The sequence below is a fragment of the Rhinolophus sinicus genome, linkage group LG05, assembly GCF_036562045.2.
Source record: "Rhinolophus sinicus isolate RSC01 linkage group LG05, ASM3656204v1, whole genome shotgun sequence".
NCBI lineage: Eukaryota > Metazoa > Chordata > Mammalia > Chiroptera > Rhinolophidae > Rhinolophus > Rhinolophus sinicus.
In genome coordinates this window covers 10698810-10718960 of record NC_133755.1, presented here as the reverse complement: position 1 = coordinate 10718960, position 20151 = coordinate 10698810, and the positions used below count along the sequence as shown (strand labels likewise).

General features: G+C 36.9%; 1 protein-coding gene across 1 annotated transcript in view; it reads left to right on the top strand.

Moving 5' to 3' along the window:
- SMC6 (structural maintenance of chromosomes 6) overlaps positions 1–20151 on the top strand; it is a 65590-nt gene that overhangs the window by 14008 nt on the left and 31431 nt on the right. The window contains exons 5-15 of the mRNA XM_019752691.2: positions 5797–5933; positions 6559–6620; positions 9959–10039; positions 10712–10813; positions 13958–14077; positions 14170–14268; positions 17177–17323; positions 17600–17688; positions 17915–18079; positions 18579–18757; positions 19845–20049. Coding sequence (XP_019608250.1) covers positions 5797–5933; positions 6559–6620; positions 9959–10039; positions 10712–10813; positions 13958–14077; positions 14170–14268; positions 17177–17323; positions 17600–17688; positions 17915–18079; positions 18579–18757; positions 19845–20049 — 1386 coding nt within the window. The remainder of the gene's footprint in view (positions 1–5796; positions 5934–6558; positions 6621–9958; positions 10040–10711; positions 10814–13957; positions 14078–14169; positions 14269–17176; positions 17324–17599; positions 17689–17914; positions 18080–18578; positions 18758–19844; positions 20050–20151) is intronic.

The following is a 20151-nucleotide window of genomic DNA, read 5'->3' as shown; positions in this document are numbered from 1 at the left end:
TCGCTTTCTACATGTATTTTTCAGTTCTTTAGTGAGAAGCAGCTACTTTTGAGTCCCAGTTCATAAAGACATTATAAGAAATGAGTTGGCTTCTCAGAACTGGAGCCGAGGTATCTTTCCATGCCTTTCTCTTGCCCCCCATTGCCAGCGTGAGTCACTGTTGCCTGTTAGTCTCACCAGACAGAAAGCTTGTGTAAGTTATTGCCATGTGCCTGCCTACCTACAATCTTATTTCTGTTACCTTTCTGGAAGACCGAGCAGTGATAAATACATGTACTTGGGTTTAAAGGAATATTTGTACCCACTGGACTTTCCTTACTCTTGATCCAAACCCAGCTTGAGCAGGTACACGTTGCTATGACACAGCCGAAAGCCGAGTCCATGATCAGTCACGGTGTCCCTGCACAAAATCCCTGCCTCTTGCTCTTTCAGAATTCCAGAAAAGTATTCCAGTCTGTCTCTGTTTTTATATCCTTTACACAGGTGGTTCACCAGTGAGTTTCACTTGAGGACCACAATCACAAGTCAGCTTGTGGTCCATCTTGTCCCTTGGTAAATGGTCATATAACTACCCTCTTTGGCTTTCTGTTTATATTTCTTTTCGTTATAGTTTGCCGTTACATAACTACACAATAATTGCCCAGTTTACATCATCATAGACTCGTGGCCTTTTGCTCATTAGGAGCTCTCTTCAGGATGATGTCTGTATTCTTTTTAATATTAATACTGCCTCAGACAGCTCTGCAGGGACCCTTGTTTCTCCTGACAACCAGACAGCCCAGACTTTGTCATAGCTGCCAGAGTGAGGCTGCGTCCACGGCTCGTTCCTCTCTCATAGGCCTCCTGCCCAGAACACGGGGGACTTTGATAATTAACAGTGATGTCTGTTTTCTCATATAACAGACTTTCCTCTGCCCAATGTTATATCCATTTAATTTATCCCATTTTATTACCAAAAAATTAGAACAAGGGATGTGAATCAGGATTGTGGGTATTTTTATGTATCTCTCAGAAACCTGTCAACTGATAATTGTTGGTGTCAGTTCAACAATCAGGAATCCCCAGTGTGGGGTGTGACGAAGGAAACTTAATTCAGTGCGAACAGCTCAATAGTGTTACAGCTCAATTATGAAATGGCATGGCTGTGAGGCGCCCTGGGGCCAGGCCCCTCGGGCTAGACAGCTTAGCTCTTCTTTGCTATACTCTGCTCCACCTGCTCCAGTCCGGTCACATCCACTCCACTCTGCCCTGCTCTACTCTAGCGAGACTCCTTTAGTGGTGTTTCATTTCCAGTTGGGGAAATGCAATCTTCTTCAGCTGTTAGTGGAAAGGGAAATTGTGCTTTCCAAGCCAAAGGGGAACTGAGTTATATAGACATAAGTCCCCGCCCCTTGTCCCTGATTCATCCATCCTTATGCACATAACTCCAAATCCTCGCAGTCTGATTGGTCCAAAAGGCACTGCCCTGATTGGTCAGAATGGAGCCACTCTGATTGGTTGGTGAAAATGCTGACGAGGATATAGCTGCACAGCTCCTATTGGATGGGGAGAGCCTCATTCCTATTGGTTGTAATAGTATTCCAAAGTCTCCTTTATAAGGACTGGCTTGGATGGCAGGAACACTGTACCAGCAGGCTGTTCAGTGTGGGAGGCAGGCAGCTTAGTGCAGGCTTCTCCCTGAAGTACAGTTTGCATGAGAGGCCTCTGGGTAGAAATGGCTGCTAGGCTCTGCTGTTTGATTTTTTTTTTAATTTGAGCACATTTAGCCACCAGGCACCTTTCTTAGTAGGTATCTTCTTTCTCAGGGTCCTCAAACCTTAGGAATCTTAACCCTAAGCCAGGGTTCCAAGTTGACTCAGTATAAGCAGGGAAAAGATACACAGAAAGTCACTTCCCATGACTCATGGCCTTGAAAAAGAATTGCTTGGTAACAATTCTCCAGCATGTTTCCTGTCTCTATTTATCTTACTTAAAAGGGTCGCAGACCAGCAAGGTCTTCTCCCCCACAATCCCCAAACAAAATTATGTCTGAAGTGAAAAATTCATTATTTTAACACTTAATAGTCCCAACTCAGTTTCTGTTTATTGTACTTAACTCTGCATTTCTTAGTTGTCCAATCACCTAGTCTCCCTAGCCAGATAACACATTGATCTTTCAAATAGAAGCTTCAGGAAAAAATTATTTTTTCTGTATCATTAAATGTTTTATGTCTCAATTAAATTATATTTTTTCCCATTTGGGAAGTACCTGGAGCAAAGCAGAAACTTCTTTCTGAGACTTGACCTTAGACTATTGCAGGGAGGGAGGGAGAAAAGGGGCGGGGCAGGGGAAGAGGAAAGAAGGAAGCTTACATAAATCAGGAACTTTTGAGGACACTGCCTGTAGCTAGCAACGTCAGTACATTTCAGTCAAGTTAATAGCAGTTAAACATGAGCTTTAACATGAGCTCAGTCTCCTTCTTACTGACCTTGTCTGAAAAAGGAGCTATAAACAGCTTTTCCAGACCCATTACTATTCCTGTTGCCATCCCCTGCCTTATTTAAAACATTTGGTATGTATAAAATTCCCCTTCTAGTCTTTGATTCTGTCACCATGTTTTTACAGAATCAACTCACTGAGCTTTTCAGTTTTATCCATAGTCTATTCTGCATCTAAACTCTAGGTGGCTCTCCCACTTTGCCTGAGGAATGGCCGTCAGTCTAACACAGGTGTGAGTTAGTCCTGAGGACTCTGCTTCCCCCCAGACCAAACATTACACTCTCCCTTTGTGACCTGGGAGTTGGGCTGCCCATAGAGATGCTCCTGCAGGGTTAGGAGCAGCCCGAGAACTGCGCCCTGAGACCCCTTCCCTGAGGCTTGGCCCCTGATCATTCTTCAGCCCTTTTTCAGTGATGGGAGACAGTGAATCCATTCTTCTCATACATTTCCTCTCGCAGTGACCCAAGGTCTTACGCCCCTGGCTTTTCAGATTTGTCCTGAACACGTTCAGTTCACTGTCCCCTCCTTGGCCTTCCTGGTACTAGCCCCGGTGGTGTGGGGGTCTTTGCACCAGGCCTGTTTTGCCATCAGCTGTGGCATTGGGAGGGGGTTATGCAGGGAAGAAAACTCATACCCCTGCTGTACATTCCTGATTTAGTTAGTCAGGGTTACAGAACTCACTACGGCTCCGCAGAGAAGGGGCAAGTGGGTCACATTTTCACTGTGTTTTCCTTGTTCCTCGATCCCATCCCCATCGGTATGTGCTGCTGCCAGTTACTTTTATGCACATAGGTTCTTACAGAGTTGAGAAAGAAGCCACATGCTTACTGTGGCACTACTTGTTTGCACTGTCATTCTTAAAGAACTCTCAGTGATAATCTGTCACGTAAGCATCTCCCGTATTTACAGACAGTGGGTTCTAGGGCCCTTGTCCCAGATGCAGCACCAGCCTCATTAGTACGGTGGGCAGGTTAACACCCTGCTCAGTTGTCCCTCACTCCTTATGAGCACTTACTATTAGGCCATTTTCTTACGCCATAATTTTTTTAATAACTTGACTTTCTTATTTTTAATAAATTCATATAGCAACAGGATGTCAGTGACTTCAAAGTTCTCACAACACTAAAGGTAACTTTCAAATGCGAGCAGTGGCTAGGAAGGAAAATAATAAAGTAGACATTTGCTAGTCAATTGAGATGTTTGATAATTCACTTTATTTTAACCTGTTTTCCTGAGGTACATTCACTTAATACTAGATAATCAGACTAGTTAATGAAATAAATATTTTTTGCTCCATACCGTAGGCCAGCTGCCCTTTCCCATCCTGTTTCAGGTAATGGTTTCAGCTTTGCTGTTCATTAGAATAAACTTGGGGGCCTTTTAAAAATCCTGCTAGTTACAACTTTGCAGGAGAATATCTGTCTTCATTAGAGATTTATGACTAAAACACACACACTCACACACACACACACACACATCCTCCCACTCAGGGTAGCTTTAGAAAAGATTTACCGTAAAGATGCTGGGATATATATCTTAGAAGCTTCTGGGAGGAAGTACAATCTGGTCTCATGAGTACAATCTGGAAATGAGAGACATGCGAACCAAGTATCTTTTGTCTCTGGGTCTTTCTTTTTTGGGTCTGTGGTTTCCTCTCTGTGTCTTTGTCCCTAGGCCTCTTGCCTCCCTCTCCCTTCCTTATGTCTATGCTGCAACTCTTCCTTTATACCGCTTCCCCCATCCTCTTACGTCATTGGCCGTACTTCTGAGTTGTTCATTCCTCTCTTCTCGTTCACTATGACAGATGGGTGGGGGTTTGAGTGTGTCTCTGTCATTGTCTCTGAAGTATGTGTGCTTTCGCCGTTCAGCCAAGTTTTTGTTAACTCTTTATGTGTGCAGGCATTTATGTCTGACTGTCTTAGTTTGGGGGCTGTGTGGGTAAGGCAGTGCTCCTATGTTCTAGCTGTCTCTGATTCACTGCCAGTGTCTGTGGGTATATGTCTCTGTCAGTCTGTCTGCGTGGTTTCCCAAGAGCTTACCTGTTCTGTGCTCCTGCTTCTCTCTAATCTCTGCAGACTTCATACTTGCTTATCAGAGTGTAGTGCCCCAAATTGGATTCTCTCATCCCAGAGGCCTCATAACTTTGTACCTCTAAGGAATAACCATCTTTCCACTTGCTTGTGTCTAAATTTGAGTTTGTTTTTAAAACTTTTCATTTTGAAATAACTATAAATTTACCGAAGTATTGTACAGTTTTCCTGTACACCCTTTACCTAATTTTTCTTAATGCTGACGTCTTCAATAACTATGGTACTTTTATCAAATCTATACAGTTAACATTGGTACAATATTGTTAACTAAACTACAGATTTTATTTGGATTTGACCAGTTTTTCTGAATTTGAATTTTTAAAGGAAAGAATCTGGTTCAGATAGTGTCAGACTTCTCGGTGTAGCTCAGCTTCTGGAGGAGAGGATGGCGACTGATGCTACGGCTGCTAAGCCCTCTGTCTGCCAGGGCACTTGTAAAGGAGCGGGTGGGGGAGCAAGAGCTTGAGCAGACCCAGTGTGTCTAGTGTAATATCAGTTTACAGTCAAGTTTATCATGAGAATTTTTAAAGTATGTATTTATTGATGTCCTTTATTAACTTTTTTTTAACCAAATCTTACTTTAACGGAAGTTAGAATAGAAAAATAAAGATTGAGTTTTCCCCCTGTAATGTTAAAATATGCATGACTATAAATGTTTTAAACTTCAAAAATAATTCCTTTTTCATACCAATAACTTTAAGAAATTTTGAGATTTAGTTTATATTTATTGATATCAGATATTTTCAGTTTTTTGTTGCCAAGTAATTGAAAAATTAAAGTTGCTCTCCTTGATTCTAATCCTCTTAGAAAATGTTATTACTTCACTATAATTCTTTTTTTATCATTCTTAAAATCCTGCTGTCAGTATCATGCTTTATTATATAATTTAGAGTAATATTGATTATATATTGCTTACAGGAAAACATACAACTTATTTACTTGATTTGAAACAAATAAAAGTTCAATGTTTTATGTGCAAATGTGGTAGACTATTGCTAGACTAGTCAATTACTTTTTATAAAGCTTCTCTTATTTTCAACTTTAATTTTTTGTTAGGCGTAATATCTTTAACATTATTCTGTTTTAGCCTGTAAGCCCTGAACGACTGGTGTAAAGCTGCTTTTCAAATGAATTAGCCAAATTACTTGGAAGTTGTGAAAATTGTGATAACCTGGTATGACAGGTGCATGTCCCTTCATGTGACATAGCCTAACCTTATTGCTTTAGCTCAGCAGATATCTCAATAACATTGAGGAACAGAGGTGACGATGCCTATAAGGCAAACGTGTACGGTGACTCTATAATTGTGCAGCAACACATCAGCATGGATGGAAGTCGGTCCTATAAACTAAAAAGTGCAACAGGTTTGTTAAGAATATCTTTTTATTTCATATAAAATATTAGGGAATATCCAGTTAAAAAGAGTTAAGTGGTTATGCTGGTATTCATTGAAAGGGCGCTTCTTACCGCTTGAAACCTTTTTCTTGTAAGGCGATTGGTCAGTTGCAGGTATGTATATACAGACAAATATTATACATATGTAGTTGTACCATAGGACATTTCTATAGCAAAACCATGGTTAGCAGGTTTGGGGTTCGTTTGAAACAGGCTATGCCATTTTGTTCTCATCTGCAGACCTCCTTTCACCCCTATAGTTCCTATCACGTGGAAAGGGATGGTTCGCAAAAGGTGGGCAAGGATGTAAAGGAAGAGGAGCTGAGTGTTAAGAGACAGAGGAGAAGGAACAGAAAATGTTTAGCTGCAGGAAGAAGAGAAGCGTGATCACTGCATCCATGCTTCGTCCTCCTCTGTGTACTTGTGTCGTGATTAGTGTATTACCCCAGTTCATTCAGATGTGTGTACATTCAATGGTAACTTTCTTCATGATAAGGAAAAGTAATTAATCTGTATGTTTATTAGTAATCGCTCATTTTTTCCTGTATGTGTGTCCTAGAAACAATCTGGTCATTTTATGTTTCTCATAACCAGGCACCGTGATTTCTACTAAGAAAGAAGAGCTGATTGCAATTCTTGATCATTTCAACATACAGGTAATTGCTAAGTTTGTGTTTCCGATTAATTAATGCACTTGGTTACTTTGTGTGATTTCCTTTGTTGTGTAGAAAGAATTAAAATAGCCTCATATGAGTAGATTGAGCACAGGAAGAATATGTATCACCTTTATTAGTGAAGTTCCTTAAAATTTAGTAGAATTTTCAAAAGATAGTACTGTTACTATAACATCTTTAATTTGATAGAGCAGTCGAGACCCACCTAGTCTGTACCTATGTGCTAAAATGAATGTTCATAAAGGCTGAAAGTCACTTTGCTTCTTGCTCTCCTAGTCAGAATAGCATCAGAGTTTCCTAAACTCAGTTGCTAAATTCTTGTAGAAAGGAAATTTATTCTAGAAAGATAAAGCATTTCTTTATGTATTTTGGAGATATTGGTCAAACCTGTAGGAGACAAGGCTTTTGAGTACTTTCTGCTAAGATATTTTGACTGAATAATTGGAAGTAGGGCACATACAGGCCTTTAACATTAGCCCTGGAATTGTCTTTGACGGTCATCTAATCCAGACCCTTTATTTTGTAGGTGAGAAATTGGGAGCCCTAACAAGTAAATTTGCCCTTGCAGTTGTCTCGGCGTGGTTACTGGTAGCTCCTAGATTGGGATCCAGACACAATCATTCTAATGCCCTATCCATTTCACCACCCTGCCTCATTCCAGGGTTGAAAACACCAAGACTAGTTACCAAGGAAGAACAGTTACTAGTCTGGGTCTCTTTCCCAGTCTGCTTTAGAACAAAGCTGTCCAGAAAATCTTTCTGTGATGGTAGAAATAGTCTGCATTTTGCTGTCTGATTGAGGTAGGCTCTTGAGCGCCTGAAGTGTGTAACTGAGAAATCAAATTTTTTTATTTTGTTTAATTTTCCTTAATTTAAACAGCCGCATGTGGCTGGTAGCTTCCATATCAGACAACACAGGTTTAGAAAAATAATTATTAAAATCTGGAAAAAAGCAAATTCAGCAAATAAATTTGAGACTAGAATGCAAAGAATTTGTTAAGCAAAATCAGGAAAACCAAAAGTTAGAGTTCATAGACTCATAGTCAGTATTGGGAGAACCTTGAAGGGAGAGCATCGAGTATAATTTTCACACTCCATACTTACCTGGTGGGGAAATCCTCTATGCCTGAGGCTTCTGGTTCCCTCTGTAGACTGCTGTACTTGTTTAAAGTTCTTATTGTGTGAAAAGTTGAATGCATCTTGTTTTTCTAAGCTCCCTCTTCCGTGGGGAACGTAAAACATGTTTATTCTTTTGAAATACTTCAAGTTTATTATCATAATTCCTGTAGTCCTCTTGTATGATTCAGTTAACTAAAGGTTCAAGTTCGTTGATCAAAATACAGACGGCCTAGAGCTGTACTTATGTTGGTACAGGAGCCACTGGCCACTTGAGCACTTGAAATTGGGTAGTCCAAATTAAGATGTGATGTAGTGTGAATTACACACCGGACTTTGAGACTTGATGCAAAGGAATAACTCATTTTTTATATTGATTAGATATTAAAATGATAATATTTTGGATATAAAATTAAAAACGTATTGTTCAAACTAATTTTACCTCTTTCTTTTTATATTCTTAGTGTAGCTACTAGAAATTTTAAAATTACATGTGTGGTTTGATTGTATTTCCATTGGACAGTGGTGGTCTAGGAGGGAAGGGAGTATTTATTGTCTTTAAGTTCCTGGTTATATTTGTCCCCTGTGGTTCCCCTTATCTTTTTCTATGACTTTTACCTGCTAGTGCTTGCTCCAGGGTCTCAGTAGGTAAAGCTGCAAGATTCTTAAATAATTCCTGGAGTAGTGTAGGAACTACCGTGTTTCCCCGAAAATAAGACCTAGCCGGGCAATCAGCTGCAATGCATCTTTTGGAGCAAAAATTAATATAAGACCAGGTATTATATTATATTATATTATATTATATTATATTATATTATATTATATTATATTATATTATACCGGTCTTATATAAGACCCGGTCTTTTATTATAGTAAAATAAGATTGGGTCTTATATTAACTTTTGCTCCAGAGGACGCATTAGAGCTGATTGTCCAGCTAGGTCTTGTTTTCGGGGAAACACGGTAGAAACTCCAGTTCAGAAATAATGAAAAGGATGTGGAGAAAAGATACAAACTTTGGGGAAAGCCTTTAATCCCCAGTTGGTGGTAAGAAGTCATTAAAGCTAGTGTATTATATCCTACATTTAAGAAGTCAGATGCACAGTGAAATTAGGATGCAGGGCAGGCCTTGTAAAAAATATGTGGCAGTCAGAGTCTGATCTACCTTTATAATAAGAGAAATGTCATATGTAAAGGTTTCTTTATAACTGTAGGATTTTTTAATTATTTTAGAAGGGAAGACCCAAATTTTTACTTAAAAGGAAGATTTTAACTATCATATGCTAACAAAGTACAGTCAGTATTTTACAGATGGTAAATGAAGGAGTTTTAAACTGTTCTCATTTATGTTGGTCTTACATATTCTGTAACTTACAAACAGGATTATTTTCTGACTTAAATTGCTTTGTATTAACACCAAAAATACAGGATATAAAACTCTGAACCTTTTTGAAACACATTGTCTTTTTTAAGAAAACTTTTGAACTATAGTTTGAACTGTTACTATACTTTACTGTTACCTTAACTGTACTTTAACTTGTTAGCCATAGGTGGTTTAATTCAAGTAATGGCTTATTTGAAATGGCTGTCCCTTCCAAAATACAGAAATGACTTCAGTATTTCCATTTGTTTTACAATGTCTTCATTAAGAAATAACAAACGGTAAATCTGAGAAACTGCTGTAAGAAAAGTAAATAATACTTGTCATCATAATTCTCAGGAAAAAGTCTAACTGACTTGGACTTTTTATATTTGGAGAAACTAGCTTGCCCAAAGCTACATAGGAGGGTAGAGACAGTCCAACAAGATCTCGAGTCAGCCGACTCCCAGTAGGGCTTTTCCCGCAGTGTCACCCGAGGGTTAACTAGTAGCATAGGGGTAGGAGTCTATAAAACGGATGAAAGAAATGACAACTTTCTAAAACATTTCTTCAGAGAATTCTTGTGCTTGTACACAACCTCATATAATGGCAGAATATTTAATTTTCAATATACTATTTATTTTAGTATCATGAAATACTAAAGCACTTTCTCTGTGTTATAACATTTTTATTTGTGTATTTACCCTAATGCTCTAACCTGTGGCCAGTACTTAGCCTTCCTGGCCGCACCATAGGTCAGATGTATTGTATATTTCAGTGCATTTATCTTTAAGTCAGTAGTAAAATGAGGTATTCAAAAATAACCTTTGTTTTGTTTGTTTTAGGTGGATAATCCAGTTTCTGTTTTAACACAAGAGATGAGCAAGCAGTTCTTGCAGTCTAAAAATGAGGGAGACAAGTACAAAGTAAGGAGCTCCAAGTAAATATAAACTTAACAAAAGAACATATTTATAGATAAAGCATGTATATTGGATGTAAGTCCTGTTCACATAATAAATATTGAGGCTTTTTTATTAAGCCACCTAATTAAAGTAATATTGTAAGACTAATTTAGGAAATTGTTAAGTAAGATGGTAACTTAACATTACCAAAATGTTAATTTTTTGGTAAATCCTTGCTTCTACTTTCTGGCTTTTAATTCTGAGGGAGAATGGATTATCATTTTCTAAAATCAATCTTTAAGGAAATACAAAGGAACAATTGGCCACACATACGTAATAACTTTGAGGCCTTAAACCATGCACTAAGATCAAGGATACAAATGTTTTCTCTGCTTTCATCTTTGCTTAAAGGATGGAAGAATCAGTGAAAGTGAGTTTTCAAAATGGTATTACTCTCCCACCAAAGTCTTCTTTCATGGGGTTTTAAGAGCTTTTGCAAATAAACATGTAGATGTGAACAGAGTAGATTAAATACATTTTGGGTCTGAAATAAAACATGTTCTTTGTGTTTATGTGGACGTGCTTAAGTATGTTTTTCATGTCTTTTTTGCAAAATCGGTCTACAAATCTTGGATACCAAAACTTTTTTACAATTTCATGGAAGTTTGCAAACTCCTCTTTTCCTTTTTGATACAGTTCTTCATGAAAGCAACCCAACTTGAACAGATGAAGGAGGATTATTCATACATTATGGAAACAAAAGAAAGAACAAAGGAGCAGATAACTCAAGGAGAAGAGGTTTGTAGACACTTAATGCAAATATTTTTGAGATCAAATTCCTATAGTTCTTATAAATAGTATTGTAAAATTATATACCTATATATAGATATCTATCTACATTTTTATAGCACTCTGAAGTATATGAAGTGTGGCTTTTATATTCAGGGTATTGATTAGCCTTTACTTTTTGTTTTGTAATAATGAGTATGTACATATCTTCCTCTGTTAAACTCTAAACTAGAGGACAGGGCAGTATCTTACATTGTTATCCTTTGATACATGACTCGTGGTTCTACAATAAGATATCACTAATTCCCACTGTAAGTTTAAAAACTATAATATTTCTTTGGATGGGAAAATGAGCACAAGCCTCAAGCTGATATTAAATATAATATGCATTTGTAATTGCATATGGTAGATGACTTTCCTTACAGTAGTGAACTGTTAACTTTCATTAAGCACTGATTGCTCGGTAGCAGCTGTCACATCGGTACTCACCAGCTTGGCAGCTGTGCAGATTTGCTTGAATTAGAAAACACTCAAACCAATGCGACCTACTTAAATTTGTTTTTATATCTGCTATATTTTGTTCTTCTACTTCCTTCTTCAGATTCCTGTCTGATAGTCAGAGACCTTCTGTCTGATGATCAGAGACCTCAGAATCATAAGGCTCACATTTCAACTGTTCACCCAGTACACTAAGTCCCAAGAATTTGTGTGTGATTCTCTATCTTGTTCTTTTTGTTATTTCATCAGTTTTACACAAGCAGCTTTCAGCAACTCCTTAGCTTGTTTGTCTGAGATAGAATTGTACCAATGATCGACCCAGATCAAATTTATTAACTTTTACACTGACCTTTTTACTTCTAAGTTTCTGAGGAATGCGTATTTAAAATCTCATCTATAGTGGCATGGCTCATCAAGTGAAAAGTCAAAAAGCAAGGATGAGTATATTTATTTTACTCCCCAGATTATCCCTTCAAACCTGGTATGTGGTTTACTGTAAAGGAGATACTGTAACCCACAGAATTAATATAGGATACTTCAGTGGAGTGTTGATGTCATTATTGGGGGAAGGCAGTATTTGCATATTCAATCAAATATACATAGTGTATGTTACATTTAGTATTTTAAAAATAATAAATCAGAACTTGGAAGAAATTGGTTTGCTTTAGGCAGCTTGGGTTTAAACCCCCACTTTCTCCATGATATACTTTATCATCAACGATTAAAGATATTTTGATTATGACTTTTAAGAAGTACTTCCCTATGTCACGTAGCAGAGTTCCTTATGTAAAATATGCACTTAATAAGAACTTTATTTGACATTAATTAAATGTCCTGTGTTGCTATACAGAAAGAATAAATGTAGGAAGAGCAATAAAGAAGGTATTATCATTGTCCAAAGATGATGGTGACATAAATTAGGGGGTAGTGGTAATAGTAATGGAGAGAAGAGCTTTGAAATGATTTGGGAAGATGTCACATAATGAGGGAGGGGTAAAGTTGCAACAGAAGCGATATCAAGGGTGACACAATGACCTTCATGTTAATAACCTGAGTGGTAAAATAAGTTTAAGATAGGAAGCTTGGGAAGGGAAACCAGTTTTTCTTTTCTTTTTTCTTTTAAGAAAGATGATGAATTTCATTTTGAACATATTAATTTTGTGCTTATAAAGCATCCAAGTGGAAATATAAACTGAAAAGTTTGATAACGTGAATTAGAAATATAGAAGTCAAGTCTGGCCTCTAAAAATTTGGTTGTCGTAAGTATATTATGGTCTCTAAGCCACAGAAATGACTTAGATTGCTGAGGAAGAGAAGAAAGTGGGCCCTGGCCAGGCCTGAGCCATGAGAAATGCTCATGGAAGCCATAAAAGCCATGGGAAGAGAGAATTTGAGAAGGAAGTAGTCACGACTGTATTGAGTAGGCAAACCCACAGCAATGTACAGATATTCAACTGTAGTTAGTGCCATAATCTTCATCGATGTCTGTGGTGAGTTTCAGTAGTGAGGAAAACAGAAGCCAGATTGATGGGGCTAAAAATGTGAGGAAATGGAAGAGAGAATTTTCATGAAACATGGATGGAAAAAGAAGACTTTTAAGTGGAGGAGGTGGTGCCTGGGGATGGGTAGCGGTGCTTTTGTTTGTAAGTGGGAAAGATAAGGGAGTAAAGATTTAAATATGATAAAGGAAAAAGTCAGTGAAGAGGGTGAAATGAAAACAGACGAAAAGATGAGATAAAAAATCTGCTAATTTAGATCTGAGAAGGCAGAACGGGTTGGTAAGATTCAAGATATAGGTAGGAGATAGGGACCGGGCTTAAGTATAAGGAAGCCACCGCTTTGTAGCAGGAGGAAGAGATATCAGCTTTAGATTTATAAATAAGGTTGTTGGAAGTTGGAGGGCGTTTATCTCTAACGGCTACTAAATTCTCTGAAGTAGGAGGCAGGGAAGATGAAACGGATTAGTGTGGCAGGGGTGTATGAAGTTTGAAGAGAATAATAATGGATTGAAATAATCCTGGAGGATGGGAAAGTGACTTGGATAGGTAAACATAGTACAATGTGCAAAGATGTACAATGTAAGGCCCTAGCTGAATATGTAATCATGAATGAGGGGGTGAGGCTGTCTCCCCAGGTGTATAGAGTACAAAGTCTAGGAGCCACTTCAGAAACTGGCCTCATGTCATATTTAATAATTGTTTGATGATTTTATTTATTAATTATGAGAGAACTTAGATGAAAAAAATTATGCCTAACTTGATTTTTGGAAATTTCTTGTGGGCCTTTCGTTATGTTTGGAATGGGTACTGGTATACTTTGCCTAGAAGAGCAAACCAATCTGTGTATCACATATGGAATAGAGAGAAAATGGGACACTGAGTTTCGTGCCTTGTCTATATTGTGTGGTCTTCACCCTTTTATTCCTTTATTCTTCATCTGAAGAGTATTTGGCCATGGTTATAGTGCAGAAATTATCAAAATTATTACACCTAGTAAAAGTATACCAAAGAACCAACAATATTTTTATTTTCACCTTAAAGAAGTCATTTCCTAGCAAATCTTTTTTAGTACTTGTTTATGCAGTGTATTTAAAAGAAATACATTTGTAAAAAGTCTTTTCAGTGTTAATAAGAAATATATCCCTTTTTTTTAAAGCGACTTATTGAGCTGAAGCGCCAGTGTTTAGAGAAAGAAGAGCGTTTTCAAATGATTGCTGGTTTAAGTACAATGAAGACTGATTTAGAACGCTTGAAACATGAAATGGCTTGGGCAGTGGTAATTTTCACTTAATTATTTGTTCACATATATTTGCATTACGCAGAACATATTTGGTTACAGTTAGTGATTTGCTGTATAATTTTTTTTAGGTCAATGAAATTGAAAAACAATTGAATGCTGTCAGAGATAATGTGAAAATTGGAGAAGATCGTGCTGCTAGACTTGACAGGAAAATGGAAGAACAGCAGGTGATTAGTTTTTTTATACAGATTTAGTAGGTTGAATGTTGAGATTGCCGATATTAAACTATCTATAACCTACAAAAGTAGTAGTTTCAACCTATATTTTTGGGTGCCCAAAAAATGGATACGCATGACTTGTATTCATCTTTTGTTATCGGTATATATTATTACAATTTTAATACAGTTTTTTGTTTCTTAACATATGTATACATTTTTTTGGCACCCTCTGTATTTATTTGTATTTGAATTTATTACTCAAGGGAAGCCGACCTAAACTTTTGTTCAGGGACTGCTGTGGTGACTCTTTTAGGAAAGAGTACACTGTTTGGCTGTGATCAGCCTGTTGAGGTTAGTGATGCAGACCTGTTACATTCGTGAGTGTGGACAAGGGTGCTTTGCTACCAATTAGAAATACTAGATCTTGAAGCTTTTCCTCTTGGTTTCACTAAGGAGCAGAAACATAAAATGGCTTGGGGAGTAAAGGAGTGCTAGATTAATAGTGAATTAGAATAACATTAAAGCTAAGTATTATGAACTGGAAGATTTCAGAACAATGCCCAGGGATTGCTGGTAGAACTTTTAGGGAACTGAGTTTTAGGGCCCAGAGCTATCAGAGGATTTCATATGGGTAGAACCTATGTGGGATAAGTTGTTAGGTCTGTTAAGGTCAATTTTCGATTTCAACCTGAGAACTAAGAGCCCAGGTGGAAACTGTGTTATTTATTTATTTAAAATTCAAGACACCACAGAGTTCTCTGTGGTTGGCGGTAATTATCTGTTGGGGTCTTCCATATGAAACTTTGACTATATAGCAAGCAGTCCACTCTTTATATTCACCTTTCCATTCCTTTTTTAAACAGTTGTATTGAGATATAATGCCTGTACCATTGACTTCACCCACGGGAAGTTTACAGTTCCGTGCTTTGTTAGTATGTGCACAGGGCCGTGCAGCACCGCTTGGAGACTGCTCCCACCGTCGTGCCAAAAACAGAGTTCCTCGACTTTCCTTTCTGATTAGTGTGGCTGACTTCCCTCCTAGTATCTTGTTCTGCTCAGGAGCTTTTGGCCCCCAAGATAGGATGTGATCCTCCCCACCTTGCTTTTTCCTGTCTGCCCCCAAGATACATCTTTTTCTTTTAAGGGTAATGACATTAATCCATCAAAGGTAATCGATGAGTCTGTAAAAATAACAGAAATGCTAAAGATAGTACGTTTACTTGGTGATCCTTAGATGGGGTTGTTTACTCCTTCTTTAGGTAGTAAATGAAAGTTGAACCCCCCTCACTTCTCTGAGCTCACATGTGCATTATTTAGAGAATATTCTGAAATTTTCACCAAATTCTTTTCAGCCTCATTTCTTAGCTTGTCCTAAGGAAAGAGCTTAAGTTACTTCCCACTTTAGATATTCCCCTGTCTGAAAACGGAGACCAGCTGAGTAGTAGATGTGCTTACCTTTTTTTCAGCTGTGAAAAGGAGGCTCGTGGCACTTGGTGACACTTAGTTCTGTGGGTGTTTGTGCCACTTAAGTGCTTGGGCACTTCATGCAGTAAATTTCTGGAGGGTAAGGACTGTCATATGTATATCCTTCCCACCGTGTCTTACATAAAACCTTTCACATCATATATGCTTGGTTATTAATTATAGAATGACTATTGAATAGGTTTCTGAAGAAATAGTGTCTAAAGCAGACTTCAACTTGTGTTAACCTAATTTAAAATGGAAAATACGTAAATTATGTTTAGTTTGTAGAACACACAGAACAACTTCAATTTTTATAAAAAACAGATTATATTATCAATGTTTTCATAATAGAACTTCACTATCATTCTGTGTACTGCTTCCTAAATATCCTACATATTGGTCATTCCCTAACCTTATCTCATTTTCAAATCTTTATCTGGAACAGTTGATTCAAATATCTGTCTTTACATCTTTACTTTAAACTTAGCATGTTCTGGACACTTTAAACTTAGCGTGTCTGGTTGAATAGCTGTGACAGAGGCAATATGGCTCACGAATCCTGAAGTGTATATATACTATTTGGCTCTTTCTAGAAAAAGTTTGCTGATCCCTGATCTAAATTGTTCTCATATTTGTTCCTTCAAATCCATTCTATTGTCAGTGCCCCATTTTGGCCCCTAATTATTTTTGCTTCCGAATATAATAGTAGCTTCTTCCTGGAACCTTTCCTTCCATTTTTTCCTCCACCCTGCCTTTTAAGTGTTTCCAAAGTGGTTTAATGGACAGATGTGGTCATACCTTGTCTCCCTGTTGTCGGGAGGGTTAAGCTGTAAGCTGATCCTTGTGGAATTCAGAGCCCTTCTACCCTGTCATCTTATCTCCCGCCACCACCTTCTCAGTTTGAGCTCTAAAAATATTTTTAATTCTTAAAGTGGCTATTAATCCCTTTCCATGTGCTTCTTCATCTGCCCCTAACACCTTTCCCCAACTCGTCTTCTGGTGCATTTTGATTAATTTTTCAAGCCTCAGCTCAAAATCTACTTGTTCTTTGAAGGCATTCCTGACTTTTTCTGGCAAACCTGTGGGTTCTTCTATGTTTCCACAATTATAAACAGATGTATCCTACTTCAGCATTGCTGTATTCAAACTGTAGGATCAATGTTCACGCCTGTTTCTCTGCTATTAGTAAATTGTGTCTTTGTTTAATTGTGTATCTTGAAGACAGTTGTTACTGTATCTTTGTATTCCAGAACGTAGTGCATTTGTTGGAGATGTGGAATTAAAATTTAATCACATTTTAGTATTTTATATAATTATGTTTGCTTACCTAATGTCTTGAGTTTAGTCAGTGAAATTAAGTTTATTATTGGGATGTGAACTATATATAATTAAAAAGATTTTCTGTTTATTAAATAAAAATAAAATATATTCCAACAATGTTATTTTCTTAAAGGTGAGGCTCGATGAAGCAGAAAACAAATACAAGGATATTCAAGACAAACTGGAAAAGATTAGTCAAGAGACAAATGCACGAGCACCAGAATGTATGGCATTGAAAGAAGATGTTATTGCTAAGAAAAGGGCCTATAATGAAGCTGAGGTGAGAGAAACTTTCCAACCTGGCATATTAAAAACTACATGTCAAATATAAATACTATTCATTTATTTTTTAAAAGTAGAGGTTTTGTAATTGAGTAGAAATCTGCATTGCTTTCAGACTTTAAAAAATGTAATGGTTTCAAATGGCCATCTATGTGTTTTTTTTTTAAAGTATGTTTCCTCATGTATTCAGGCTCTGGTTTAAGGATTTGGTGAAAGTGGACTTGAATGGGGTATTTGCTTGTTCATTTTACTAAAGTGTGTCTCATTGGTTTAGGTTTTATATAACCGTTCCCTAAATGAGTATAAAGCATTAAAGAAAGATGATGAGCAGCTTTGCAAAAGAATTGAAGAACTGAAAAAAAGGTAAAATAGTTACTTTGCAATTTTAATGGTTACCTCATTTAGTAATAAAATAATCTAGGTGAAAGGGAGTATTGTATTTTCTGTATTATTGCTAAAGGAATTTTATCACCGTGCTTTATGTTTTTTAAATGTTAGGTTTTTTCATTTAACATTTTTTAAATGTTAGGTTTTTTAAATGTTAGGTTTTTTCATTTAACATTTTCCACTTTGGATTATTTACTGTTAGTGCCGATCAATCTCTGGAACCTGAGCGGTTGGAAAGGCAAAAAAAAGTATCTTGGTTAAAAGAGAAAGTAAAGACCTTACAGGATCAAGAAAATTCAGTCAATCAAGAGATCGAACAGTTTCAACAAGCCATAGAAAAGGACAAAGAAGAACATAGTAGAATTAAGTAAGTTTCAACATGCTGACAATGATTTCTTTCAGTTATTTGAAAGCATACAGTTTTGCTGTTAACATCAAGAAAGAAGATTTTGTTTGTTTCTTGTACATAATAAGGGATATTTTAAGAAAACTTTTTCTTTTTCTTTCTCTTTTTTTTGAATTTCTGTAAGAGTTTATTTGAGCCAAACTGACAACATGTGCTGGGGAGCAAGATCTCAAATGCCCCAAAATCACTTTTTTGAGACTTTGCTTATATTTGTAGAGTTGGACAACTTCTGGGATTTCTAGTCCTCGTCAGTATTGCACCTTTTTTTCCATGCTAAGTTTTGAGGATTTCTGACTGTTTTTCTCTAGTAACATAGTTATTTTCAGATAAAGACATCTGCTTTTAGTTTTTAGGGTAGCTGGGTCATTCTCTGGTGTGCAGGTGTTAGGGGGAGAAAACTGAGTATTTCTCTGTAACTGTATCACCTATCTGTTCTGTTTTTTCTACTTTTATTTTTTAGGAGAGAAGAATTAGATGTGAGGCATACCCTGAGCTATAATCAGAAGCAACTGAAAGACTTGAAAGATAGTAAAACTGATCGACTGAAACGATTTGGCCCTCATGTTCCCGCTCTTCTTGAAGCAATAGATGATGCTTACAGACGTGGGCAATTTACCTATAAACCTGTAGGCCCCTTAGGTATTTGTCACCATTTAGTCAGGATATGATAAACATTATAAATAAGTTCTTATTTTCAGGAAAGGGTCTGTTGAATCTAGTTTTAAAACTGTTGTCAGAGAGCTGTGTCGTTATCTGTGGATTATAATTGTACTTATTTTAAATAGTGCTACGAATCACCTACAACTTTGTAACTTTCCTTTTGTGTCTTTAAAGCATAAAATAGTCAAAAGAAAGAGAACTTAGGAAAAGGAACAGTAATTATAGAGTTGAATAATCTGATTCTGATTTTTTCCTGAATGAATAAGTAAATAAATTAATTTGAATGTAATTGATTAGTAGGAAACTCCAGTGATGTCAATATATAATTGAAAGGACACTCACCACCTGAGTTTTATGTAACCTTTATAAAATGACTTAACTTTTTCTTAGTTTTGGAATGGACAACATCATTTCTAAGTCTTCTCAGTGTGAAATCTAGGGTTATTTAATTCTCCCCACATATGCATGACATTAAAAAAAACAAAAAACAGTTGAGTTCTCCTGAAGAGTTATCTCTAATTCTGTACATCATTAGGCAAAAATTATGCTGTAAATATAAACATATTTTGTTAGTAAAGTACTATATTACTGTATAAGTACAGTATTGCATACTGTATTAAGTATTGTAGTAATGTCTCTTTATTTAAATGATACATACCTTTATACCAGTATCCATTTCAATGAATGAGGCTTTTTTTCCCTCTCTAAATCTAAAGTTCCAATATTAATCAGTTTTACAGAAAATAATAGAGTCTATAAACCTTTTGGCTTGATTTTCAAAACACCATTCAAAGGCTGGAATAGTATAAACGTACGTAGAAAAACCACTGTTGGTTTACATTAGAGTAGGAAAGTTTTTTTCACAGAGTTTGGTGGGTTTTCTGCCCAGTGGCTTCAGTGCATATGTGGAGATTTCCCATTCAGTTAAAGTAAGGTTTGTAATGTCATTGAAGCTGCCTTATATGAAAATATTTTAAAATCACTATGAACTATATAGAAAGATAGTCACATGACTATTTCACAATGAGTATTTATGGGCCATCTAAATAATTTCTCTCCCTTTTAGGAGCTTGCATTCACCTCCGGGACCCTGAGCTTGCGTTGGCTATTGAATCTTGCTTAAAAGGACTTCTACAAGCTTACTGTTGCCATGACCATGCTGATGAAAGAGTACTTCAGGCACTGATGAGAAAGTTTTACTTACCAGGGACCCCACGGCCACAGATCATAGTATCTGAGTTTCGGCATGACCAGTATGATGTAAGGCACAGGTAAGGAAGGCACCCGTAATTAAATACTCTTTCTGGTTTTACTTAATCATGTGCAGGGTCAGAAAGAACTAAAACATTGTTATGTTAACCATATTTACACTA